The following is a 12,844-nucleotide window of genomic DNA, read 5'->3' as shown; positions in this document are numbered from 1 at the left end:
AAGCTGGATAAAAAAAGAATTTAGGAGTGGAATGATATGATATCTGTCACCTACTTTCAAGTGGTTTGGCAAAAGGGTAGTATATGCGTGGGCAGAAAGATATGGAGGAGGTGTGGCTAGATGTTAACAGTTGATGACTCTAGGTAATGAAGCAATCAGTTACTCACTGTAACGCACTCTCAGCTTTGAGACTTTCAGCTCTTCAGCTCTGACTTAAAAAATACTTTTAGGGTATACAGAAGCAGTATGTGAATATACCCATAGATGAAACCATTCTATTTTCTCTATAAAGAAGTTCATTAAGCAAAAGAAAACATCAGCTCACTCTCTGATTAAATTAGTAAATTCCAACAAAGTGAAATTTGATATTAATATTCTTAATAATTTTTAAAAATTATGAACCCATGTACTTAGCTGTCCCCTCAGTCTCCAATGTTGTAACACAAGACAGTATCCAACTGCAAAATGTCTTGAGATACAATTATGTGTTTTCATGTGCTTTAGTGCTAAGATTGCTTTATAATTATCTGTGTACCTATATTTCCCTCTCATTAAACTATAAGTTCCTAAAGGACAGGGAATGTGTTATATTTATTACTATATCAAACACAGTATCTGACATATTAACTGTTAAATATTAGCTGAATAAATGAAAAAGAAAAATTGGGTAGAACTAATTTTTTCAAATGAAGTGATTATTTCCAATTGTCCTCAAACACTTACTTTGGAAATTCACTTAAGTGCAATGATTTAAGTACGGAAATGTTCATCCCACTACTATTTGTAATGTTAACATTTTAGAAATAAATGTATAACCTTAGGAAGAGTAAAACAAATTATAATATATCCATATAATGGACTTTAACACAGCCATTAATAATGGTATTAAAACATTTAACGGCATAGAGAAATGTAAAAGAAAGAACACTGCAAATTAGATATATGATCTTAATTATGTTTAAAAATGTAATAAAATGCATTAAAAAGGAACTAGAAGAAATTAATATTTCCTTACAAAATTGAATTATGATCTATTTTTTCTCTTTCTTCATATACTTCCTATAACTTCAAAATTTTCTGCAAGTAGCAAGCATTATTCTTATAACTAAAAAACTTTAAGAAAAAGAAAAATTTATTTACCCATCCTTTCCAAAACTACCTTCTTTCCTATGACATTACAGAAAGAAATTAATTCAATGTCCAACTGTAATGTTTTATCTCATGAAGAATCTTTAATTTTCATAACCCTGTTAATTATGAATCTTTTCATACAGAAAGTACTTAATAACTAAAAAATTAAAACATGAATGTAAGAAAAAATTCACTACCAAATGCCAGAACAATAAAATGACAGCACATAGTACCCAAACTAGAGATTCAGATACTATATAAACTCCAGAATTATAACTTTCAAATATCTTGGTTTAAATGAGGGCTCTAAAACCTGTTAGAAGCTTTCTTAGGGAAGCACAAAATTCTATTTCTCAAGGAGTTATTTTTTTACATCCCTAGAAACAAAAAGCTATATACATTATACCTCTACCTCTCTACATCTTGCTCCCCATTCTTCCATGAATTGTTGCCTACCATTTCTGAGGTTTAAGTCCAAACCTTTCTTGCTTCCAATATTTTTTCATTAGGAAGCAGCAGCTAGTCACGTGGTATCTTCCTGTTCTCAAAATATTTTTCATAACCAACTAAGTATTTTACGTACCTTCTTCCATTAACCCTCGGATCTGCTCATCTTTCTCTTTCAAAAGGTCTGCCGTTTCACTACTATTTAATCTAGTAGCAAGTTCTTCTTTTATATTTTTGATTTCCTAATTAAAAAAGAAAGAATATGAGTATCATAAAGCATTACTTTCATTCTGGGCATATTTTTCAATTTTTTTCCATATCCAAATAATCACATTCTCAATAAGAATCCATAAGTTTTGTACTGTTAACCTGAGTTTATATTACCTTGGTTAATTAAGAGTAAGTGAACAACTTTGAAAATGACATAGAAGACCTGAATTCAGACATAAACAGGTTTTAAAATGGAAATGTAAATGAGAAGAAGTTAACTTACAATACTCTTTTTGAGTATCTCTACACATATTTTCTACAGGTTAAGCATTATTTTTGAAACATTCAACTAGTATATCTCCATTTTTCACTGTATTTCTTTTCCTCAGCTGAAACTCACTGCACTTACAAACATGTTGTGAAGTGAGAGAAAAAACATAATTTCATAAGGTTCGATCTACTTTAATAAAGCAGAGATTCAGCAGAAACATGTTAAGATATTTTATCTTCTAAAACTACAGTGGAGAAGTATGGTGATATGAAAAGTGTCCTATGATTTTAAACTTGGTTTTTATGATGCTCTGAAACTAAAAATAGCTAAAATAAACTAACATTTATTAGGTATTTAAACCATGCTTTGTATCCGTTATCATTTAATCCTTACAACAATCCTGGGAGGGAGGCACTTGTACTATTCAACTACACAAATAAGAAAATAAGACTGAGAAAGCCTGAGTAAACTTTGAAGGTCAGAGAGCTATAAAGTGGTAGAGTTATAACTTAAACCCAGGTCTGTGAATCTTTAAAGCCCATGCTCTGAACTATCCACAACATTGATGTCCATTTCCAACTGTCAAAATTTCATCCATCAAGGTCCAGTAAGAATATCATCTCTGGGACTTCCCTGGTGGCACAGTGGTTAAGAATCCACCTGCCAATGCAGGGGGCACGGGTTCGAGCCCTGGTCCGGGAGGATCCCACATGCCGTGGAGCAACTAAGCCCATGCACCACAACTACTGAGACTGTGCTCTAGAGCCCGCGAGCCACAACTACTGAGCCTGCATGCCACAACTACTGAAGCCCGCGCCTGGAGGCCATGCTCTGCAACAAGAGAAGCCACCGCAATGAGAAGCCCGCGCACTGCAACAAAGAGTAGACCCCGCTCGCCGCAACTAGAGAAAGCCCGTGGGCAGCAACAAAGACCCAACACAGCCAAAAAAAATTAAAATAAATAAATAAATAAATAAATAAAATAAAATTAAAAAAAGATTGTCACGTCTTCCATGAAATCTTCCTCAATTCCTCTGATCAGAATTCACCCTCCATGATACCATTTCAAAGTGCTTATTCAACTGCCTACTACTATATATTTGTTGACATTATTTGTCTTCCAACAGTAGAAAAGCAAACTCTTCACTTAAGGTAATTAAATTCACCTTTGAATTTCCTATGGATCCTAAGCAGGGGGTTCATACATGGCAGTACACATAAAATGTGTTAAAACGTAGGACCCAAGTTTTTTCCAGCTATAATTAATGGTTTAGATCTATTTTAGATCTATAATTCAAAGTGCACTACAGAAGACAAACATTACTTAAAATCTACTTTTTGTACTGTATTCAGATGGAATAGAGCAAGAACATGAAGAGTTAAGTTGGTTAGTTTCAGGTTATTATTAGTGTCTAAAATGATACTAAGTAAAGTTGCTAGTTAAAGCAACCAAGCAGATAGAAGTATATCATATTTCTTTTCTGTAAGAATATATAGAGAAAAATTATAAATATTAACATTGACATTCGTCAAGAAGGGGGAAAACAACCTCAGAAGGGCAAATACTGAGAAATGTTATAATACTTGGGATACAAGCAATAATTACTAACCTTAATTTGGTTACCAATATCTGAAACAGCCAACTGTTCCAAATCATAAGAATTAGAACAAATAGTTCCCAATCAGGAGCAATTTTGCTCCCAAGGGGACATTTGGCAATGTCTGGCAACATTTTCAATTATCACAACTGAGGGGGGATTAGGTTGGGGTTGAGGAGAGAAGGGTGATACTGGCATCTTGTAGGTAGGGGCCTGGGATGCTGGTAAATACCCTACAATGCACAGGACAGTCCCATACAATATAAAATTATCCAGCCCAAAATGTCAGTAGTGCTGAGGCTGAGAATCCTACATTAGATAAATCAACATTTTATTCTAATATTCAAAGTCACTAATCATTAGGAATTTTTATTTTAAAATTACTTTGACTTGAAGGAGTATATATATATGTATATATATATACATATATATATATATATACATATATATATATATATATATATATATATGTTTGAAGTGGAAGGGAAAAATAACAAATGAGAGTAATGGTAATTTTTAAAATTTATAGAGTGCCATTAAGATTTAAGTGTTATTTATTTTGATGGACTTATCATTTATAAGAATTATTCTAAAGATCCTTGCTATATATCTTGCAAGGACTTACACATAAATTATACAAATACTGGCTTAGATTTTTTTTAAAGTATCAAAAGTATAATCCTAAAGGTGCGAAAAATCTAAAATTTAAGTGTTAATACACTACATGGTATCCTTTTAATCTTACTTCTTTTTTCCAGTACCAAAATAATAATGCATTCCTCAAAAAAATATGTCTCTGTAGAGTTTATTTAATATTATTTTAAACTTCCATTACCTTTTTAGCAGCATCTCTCTCTTTGCAGGCTAGCTGAACTTTCTTTTCTGCTTCTGCAATTCTTTGAGTAAACTCATCTTTCAAGGAAGAAATGCTGCTGCTCTCTTCTTTCACTCTGATCATTTCACTAAATTTAAAATAATACTGAGACTGAAAATACTTGTTTATATATTCTAAAGTTAACAGATGAGTTCAGTTTGCAAAAACAAAAAACTAACATTCTCTTCAACATACACTTTACTAAAATAGATTAATTTTAGGCCTGTTAACTTTTAAGAGAAAAATTACCTGCCTAATTTATTTTAAAACACTTCAAAGAAAACCCATTGGAAATTGAAAATGTCACCAATACATGATGTGTAAAAATTACAAAAAGGTAACTAAAACTTTTCACTGTTAAATCTTATTGTGTCACATTTTACTAATCAGCTCCTTAAAGCAAACTAGTACTCAGTATTTTTTTAAACTATAATCTCAGTTTTCTCTAAATATACCTTTTAAATCTCTAATACTAATAGATTATTAATAACAAAGGGGAAGAGGTTTTTTTGTTTTTGTTTTGCAAAACACCTCTCTTCAGTGCCAGTGGTAAAAGAGTAAGACAATTTGAGGAGAAAAGTAATCTCTAAGGGTAGAATGGAAATACCATTCAATTCTCAATAATTATAAACAAGTTAAAATATAAAACATTTTAATTTAAAAAACATTCTTAAGTAATAACCAAGTGTATGGACCACTACAAAATGTGTAAAATTACTCACATTTGTAAAGTACTTACTCTTTCAGATTATCATAAGCTTCTTCTAGAAGTGCTTTTTCTTTACTAAGAGATAATAACTGAGCTTCCCTTTTATCCAGTTTCTCATTCAGAAATTCAACTGTCTGGATAAGAAGAATACACAAAAGTCCAACATTTAACTTTAAAAGACCATTTTTACACGCAGGTGAAAAAGTAAAGGCCACCGAATCACTGTAATAAATAAAACAGCATTATCTCATAAGAAGAATTAAAAACAAAACTGGGAACACAGCGGACACAGAACAGCAAGAACTCACACACAGTGGGTAGGAGGGTATAAATTAGTACTACAACCACCTAGTTGGTAGTTTGGTAAAACGCTTTGGAAAACAGTTAAGCAATATCTAGTTGAAGATCTACATACCCCTTCATGTAGAAAATTCTACTTTTAGGTGTACCTCAGAGGAGAAAACTCTTTCATAAGTGTACAAGAACGTTTACAGCAATTCATTTGCAATAGCAAAAATGTGGGAAGAGTGTACATGACCACTAAAAAAGGAAGGGAGATGAGATGCAATCAAAAAGGTCAAAGAGGGGCTTCAAAGCTTCTACTAATGTTCTCTATCTTATCTGGGTAGTGGATATACAAGTGTTTGTTTCTCTATATTATTCTTCAACCCAAACATGTAACATGCAACATTTTTAGCATGATACATTGCATTTAAAAAATGAAATTAACTTTAGAAAATCGATAGGCATATAATTTTTAAATCTCCAGAATATATTAGTATAAAGCTAAGCAAAAAGGAATGGTTAGACTATCTTATTCCTTAGGTCCTGCTGAAGCAGTGATACACTTGTGTATGAGGAGAGGAACGGTGCCTTTTGTACTAAAAAATAAATAAATAAAGTCTTACCTGATTTAGGTCTAGATTAACTTAGAAATCACTTACCTTCTAACAATTGTTCAAAAATATCTTATTAATAATAGTGTTGGTTTCTAGGAATTCAAACTGCTATTACAGCTAGAGCATGGCATTTTGTTTGTGAATAATATTAAACCTCGGTAACAGAGTCTGGCACTTTTTTTACTTTAAATAATTCAATACATGACACTTAGAGGACATTTCTTCAAGATATCCTGTATCTCAGAAGAGTCTATTAAAGATGCCAGATCCAACTCAATTCTACACCTAAAAATCATAGGAAAAACGAAAACTGTGACTTAATGTTAAAGAATTTACACCACTTTCCTTTTTTACGTATTAGGTAAAAGCAATTTGTCATTCCTAAACAACACTTTTGATCCTTGGACATTTCCCTTTCTTATTCATTTAAGATAGCTATCAATAGGAAATATCAAAAACAACATAAAAAACAAACAAGCAATTAATAACAACAGAAAAACATCAATGATCTGAGACCAAATTTTTCATTCAAGATTTGCTACAAATAATGTGAACATGCAAAATTTTTTTGATATAAGAAAAATCATATAATATTTAGATTTGTTTGAGCACCTCTATCTGCAAAGGAGTTGCAGGTATCTGTTTACATAAGAAGACAGTCCCTTACAAACTAATAAATTAATGAGTCTAGCAAAAGAGATTATTAAGGTGATAAGGACTCAACAGTAAAGGCCTAAGATGGAAACTTTTTTATGCTTAGTTATACTGAACTATCAACTTATGCTACCATACTTGCCTTCGAGAAATTTCAAATAATTTAGCATCAATAATTCTTCAAGTTTAAGATCCTTAACACCACACTTAAAAGGCAAAATGCTTGTCTTTTTTAATCAGTACAAACCATTAGGCATCACTGAATATTAAAAATAAACCAATGACTTAATCTCTGAAAAGCATATCAAAAAATCCCCTTCCACTTCCTAGAGTTACCTTGAATACATCTTCCTTCTCAGAAAGTGCTTCTGGCTGACTTTCAGGAGCTTCGGGCTGCTCAGCCACCTTGTCTAGGACAGTATGCCCTTCATTTACTGGTGTAGAAGAAACCAAGACATCAGGCTGTTCACAGTTAACAGGAGTTGCACTTCGTCCACTTTCTTCCATTTCTGTTTCTTCAGTGGGCATAATTAATGTTTCATTTGCTTCTTCAGGTTTTCCTTCAACAGATTCAACTGTTTTAGCCTTTGGAGTTGAAGAATTAACTATAATAGGTACTAAAGCATATCCCTTGCCTGACAACTCATCATCTGAATTGATTTCGCTTACACTACGGCTATCTAATGACTGTACACTAAACGAGTCTATTCTTTCAAAAGCATCAGATGAGCAGCAACTCTCAGTGAGTTTTTGGAAATCATCTAAACGATTATATTCAGGACAAGCAGATGCCGAGAGAAGCTGAAAGGATGTCTGCATCAAGTGCAGACTTGATTTTGAATCTGTAGTCTCTTGTCTCGAACTTGCTGAGCTCTCACTTATTACACTTTCATGATCTAAAACTTCAATATCACTAGTGGTAGAAGTACCTGATGAGAAGGTACTAACAGGAGGAGAAGGTGTATTGCTCTGTCTGTCTTCATGTTTTTGCTCCTTAGGCTCCAAAGCCATGTCCTTTGTTTCCGCTGTGAGACGCTGTGTAGGCACATTAGATACATTTTCCCTAGTTGTTTTCACATTAATTACACTTTCAGATACTTTCAAATGTACTGTTGACACCTTTGTATCAGATTCTTTATTAAGAGTTTCTTCCTGCTTGCCCTCAGTTTTAGGAGACAGAGTACTCGCTGTCAGAGTTTCCCCTGATACACACGGAGGAGAGTCTTCTACTTTGGACTCAGGGGCTTCAGTTGTTCTCGACTGTCCAGCGTGCAAGGACTCCTGTAAGGTGCTTTTCACTTCTTCTTCTGGTCGCTGTGATTTAGCTGGTGGTTTTGATACCACTGGACTCTTCTGAATGGTCTGGACATCGGTGGGAGAGAGAAAGGCACTGAAGAAATTTTCAGATTCATCTACCACAGTTCTCCGAACTGGCTTTGTAATTGCTTTAGGAGACACTACCGGTTGACTCTGAGGTTCAGTGTTGGATTTTAACCCCCAGGTTGAAGCATCCCATCCTCCACTGACAGGGGGGCTTATTCCTTTGACAAAAAAATATATATATATTAAAAAAGAAAAAATTATACCTATATATAAAGGATTTAAATTACAATCATTACTATAAGTCAATATAAATATGTTTTTTTAAAACCCCAGAGAACACAACCCGTAATTTGGACCTGCTGAAGTCCTTGCTTACTACGTAATTAATTAGTTCATCATTTAACTTTGGGCCTTAAAAAGAAAAACTGGTGTGCATCTGCCAAGAGGAACTAGGAGCAAAGCTGAAAGACTAGACTGAACCTGGCCTACCAGAAGCAAGTATGTTATTCCCTCCTACAACAAATTAATAAAGTAATGGTATGTGTTAATAACCAATGCTAAGTCCAAGATACATATGCTGCATCTCATAATAACGGGCAGTATCTTCACTTACAGGTCATGTGTAGTCATGGCAAATAGAATCTACCTTCTACACAATTAGTTCCATATTAATTTTATTCTTGTAATATCAATGATAAAACATAGTTATCAGCTAGACAGATGGCAACACTCAAAAACTGAACCCAAAATACTGGTGACAAATGTCCTTTTTCAAAGATCAAAGTAAACTGATGGGAACAGTAACTTCTAAAGGGCAAATTCATTTTCACCCACTTAATGACAAGCTCATTCTCCAAGTCCCACTCTCCAAACCTACTCTGAGAAAGTTTTGTTCTCTTGCTAAATTTCAAATTATGTTAGCAATTATAGAAGGTCATATGAATTTCAAAAATGCACATTTTTTAAAAATTATTGCTTTTTGACAAAGACAGCAGTTTACGCTAGGATTTTTTTTTAAACACTAGGGAGAAAATAACCATCTTCTGAGCAAAAAAGGTAATTCTATCAGTCATACAAATAATATGTTACTGAAAAACCCGATGATAAACAAAAAATGGCAAATTTGCTAAAATATTTAAAGCATTTCTTTTAAAAAATTTCTTCCATTTCTAACTTCAAAAGTGGCTGAGCAGAATCATCACAAACCCTAAACACTTAAAAGCTGGTGGGCAGAGCACAAGTACCTAAAAGCTAACAAGCCCAATACTAAATTCTATCCTTTAATATGACTTCGGAGATAAGTAGGCAATTTTAGCTTGGGGATACAGTTTTACATCCATTTGTTCAGTATATCAGAACGGCGAAAAAAGGGAGAAAAACAAAATTAAAGACACAAAGGAACAAGCAAAATAAAATCTGCTGATTAGTTTAATTTATTGTCATGGCAACGAATGACAGAAGTCAAATTTGCCTGCTGGAGAAAGTTTTATATAAATCGCAGGGTTATGTGATATCCACTTAAATCACTCCATTCTGAAGACTGGTCATCTTTGAGTGACGGCGACGTAAAACATAGGTGATCAGTCAACATTTATGGCATTTCACTAAAACCTTAGTCTATTCTGGATAACTTATTTTAAAAAAAAAAAAAAAAGGAATTATAGAGCAGGATTCGAGCCCCGGATTTCATAAAAGGAGTATCCTTACACTTACAACTTACATTCTGTCTCTTTTAAAGTTAAGACATTCAAAACGTGGGGTAGCCTGAAAAAAGGAAGTGGAGTTCCTCCCACCAAGATCCTATAACATCTTGGAAAAAGTAACAGGATGGTGACATAAACACATGAGCCGAAATATCTTAAAACGATGCACCTCAAATGTAGGTCCTGACATCTCAAAGACGTAAAATGAGGAACAGAAACCAGAAAGGAGTCGTCAGGAATAACTTATTCTTCCTCCCAGAGGTTGACAACCCCAAAGTCGGGCCCATCTGTACTCCACACACCAAAAGGAGAAACTGTTGCTTAGACTTAGAGCTAAAAGCAGCTGAAGATCCCTGAAAAGTGAAGCCCAGGGACTCTGAGAAAGAGAGACGAGGCTATCGGAGGCTAGACCGCGACGCGACCCGAAGTCGCGAGCCGCGCCCCCACGACCCTCCCGCGGGCGGAGTGGCCCAGAGGAAGGGACCGCGCCGTCCCTGCACCACGGAGGGCAGCGCCAGAACTCGAGGAGCTGTTTCAGGAGAGACGGCCATACAGAGCCCAGGAGGCGCGCAGCGCCCGCTAAGTGTTCGCGACTGTTCTTCCCGTCCCTGCGGACTGATTCCGATACTAGGCTCGGACAACGTCCCGGGCGCGCAGCCGGCCCGGATTCGAGGGCCTGTGATGCGGCCGACGTGGAGGGAGGGCGCGGGGCCACGACCACCGAATCAGGTCCCCGTCAGCCCCCACCCGGGGCCACGGGCACGGAGGGACCCAGGGCTGGGTTCTCCCTCGGGACCAGAGCAAAGACCAACTGAGAGACCAGAGCAGGGTCTGGGGCCGGGCTGGGGACGAGGACTTGATCAGAAAGTCCGTCGCTCAGCGAGGCGGGAGCCCCCACTCCCCCACCCCCGCCGCTTCACCTGTCGGCCTCGGAAGAGACGCCCGCGGGAGCGCAGTGACGCCGCCGCTCGAGCCCTTACCCGGCTCTCCGTACGGAATGGTCTCGGCCCAGGCGCTCGGCTCCTCTTCCTGGATGTCCAGGACCCTGTCGATGGACTTCTGGGCCTGAGACAGGGCCTGCTTGGCGAAGCTGGAGAGCTGGGAGGCGTTGAACCAGCTCATCTCCCCGCCTCAGCCGCCGCCGGCGGCGGCGGCGGCGGCGGCGGCGGCAGCACCGAACGGGAAGGCCGAGGGACAAGTCGACTGCCGCGGACCCGGCGGAGGGTCCACGGAGAGCCTCGCCCCCTTCTCCACTCGGCGGGCCCTGTCAGCGGGGAACCATGACCCCGCAGGTCTCCCCCGAGCCGGGGACGTTACCCTCAGCGCCTTCCTCACAGCTGAGACGAAAGGCTCAGACTGCGCACGCGCTGGCTGCTTCCACGTACACAACCGGCAAGCCCCGGAGCCCAAAGTTCCGCCGATAGACGGAAGAACCGAAGAAGAGCGTTGACGTCACTTCCTGGGGCCCAGGATTGCCAGTAGTTATGGAGGGACGCGGAACGGTTTCTGTCGAAACTGATTCCAGACGTAGTGCGGCGATTGTCAGCCCTGGGAGGAATTCTGTGGCTATATCAGCAGGGGCTGATTCCTCCGGGAGGAATATGCGAGTTCTGAAATGGGTTCCTTCCTGGAAAATAGCTCTTGTATTAAGAGCTAGAGCCTTGCCAGCAATAATTGAAGAGGGAAGTTTGGGTCTTGCGTTTCTCTCACTTAGCGTCTCCTCTGTTAATCAGTTCTGTGTCAACTTGGCCTTAAGAAGGAACTCTGGGTTTGGGTCTGTCTAAAACTACTGGGCATCGTATAAAAGGACCTGATCCAGCCCACCTGATGCAAGCAAGTAAAAAGCCGTCTTCCACAATAAGTAACGAGAAATCAGGTCAAGGGCACAATCTCCCCCGTAAGATACAGGTCCACTCTCGGCCTCAGTCAACACAAACCTGGGAAGCATTAAAACTATTACTCTTAATATGTACTGTGCATATTATTTAAAATACAACTTTTTTGCATGTGCTCTTCAAACAAATCAAATTGGTGGCCTTCCTAATCTAGTCAGCAGCTGTTTGGTTTGGCCCCCATAATGTTAAAATTCTACCAACATTTAAAAGCCAGATTTCACACAAAAATCCAGACGTCCAGCTGATTTTGAAAAATATGTACACCAACATGCAACAGTCAGCTGCAGCAGTTGCCACTTCTGACTAATAATTTTCACTCCAATATGTCACAGACCCCACTATTCTAAGTACACTCTTCCTAATGTGGGTATTCACCTCACCTCTTTCCCCTACACTTAAGTATTTTACCCCACTGCAAGGAATCATGCCATAAAGGAATTATTTTTATTATTTTTAGCCAGATTTAAACTCTGCCCTTGAGAAGTTATGATCTTCTGATGATTTTATCTAACTTCTGTAAAAATTTGCATATTGAAACTTTTACAATTTAGTAATCTACACAGTAGTACTAAGTAACTCAGGTAATTTCAAACAGCTTAGCTAAGTAGCCTGAGGAGGAAGTCAGGTTAGGCTTGGAATCCCTCCCTGTTCCAAGACTTCTAATTGTACAGCTTGAGGTAAATGACCTAAACTTTCTAAAACTATTCAGCTCTCAGATGAAGATATTATCACCTTCTCACAAGGCTACTTGGAGAATTATTGTAGCACCTGTAAACTGAATCTGTAACTTTTTAAGGAAAGCATATACATTTATGCCATATGCTTTTATAATGAAACAAATTATTCGTCAATATAGAGCTAGAAATAAAAATAAATGAAAATTTAACCCAGTGACATGTAATCATAAAGCTTTTAAATAGAAAACTGCCATCCAAGTCAAAAACAGAACATGTACGACATGTTCCCACACTATGATACTAAAACTCATTTTCAGTATTTATGCTTAATTTTGTTTTAAGCCTTAGTCTTTTAGGAGGGGGAAAAAAGCATTTTAAGAGGCGTTAATATAAAAATATAGTCATTCCATTTCATTACCTTATTATGTTAGAGAAAATTAAATCAGTAGATAC

At 37.2% G+C, this 12,844-nt stretch overlaps 1 protein-coding gene across 1 annotated transcript in view; it reads right to left on the bottom strand.

Moving 5' to 3' along the window:
• The window catches only part of TMF1 (TATA element modulatory factor 1), a 28,894-nt gene extending 17,707 nt beyond the window's left edge, over positions 1 to 11,187 (bottom strand). Inside the window, exons 1-5 of the mRNA XM_068559451.1 lie at positions 10,800 to 11,187; positions 7,130 to 8,334; positions 5,271 to 5,374; positions 4,493 to 4,619; positions 1,715 to 1,820 (exon numbers count right to left, since the gene is read on the bottom strand). Coding sequence (XP_068415552.1) covers positions 1,715 to 1,820; positions 4,493 to 4,619; positions 5,271 to 5,374; positions 7,130 to 8,334; positions 10,800 to 10,941 — 1,684 coding nt within the window. The 5' untranslated portion in view covers positions 10,942 to 11,187. The remainder of the gene's footprint in view (positions 1 to 1,714; positions 1,821 to 4,492; positions 4,620 to 5,270; positions 5,375 to 7,129; positions 8,335 to 10,799) is intronic.
• Between the last annotated feature and the right edge of the window lie 1,657 nt (positions 11,188 to 12,844).

Source organism: Eschrichtius robustus, chromosome 12 (assembly GCF_028021215.1).
Source record: "Eschrichtius robustus isolate mEscRob2 chromosome 12, mEscRob2.pri, whole genome shotgun sequence".
Taxonomy (NCBI): Eukaryota; Metazoa; Chordata; class Mammalia; order Artiodactyla; family Eschrichtiidae; genus Eschrichtius; species Eschrichtius robustus.
The sequence above is the reverse complement of the archived record's forward strand: the minus strand, read 5'-3'. Positions and strand labels throughout refer to the sequence as shown.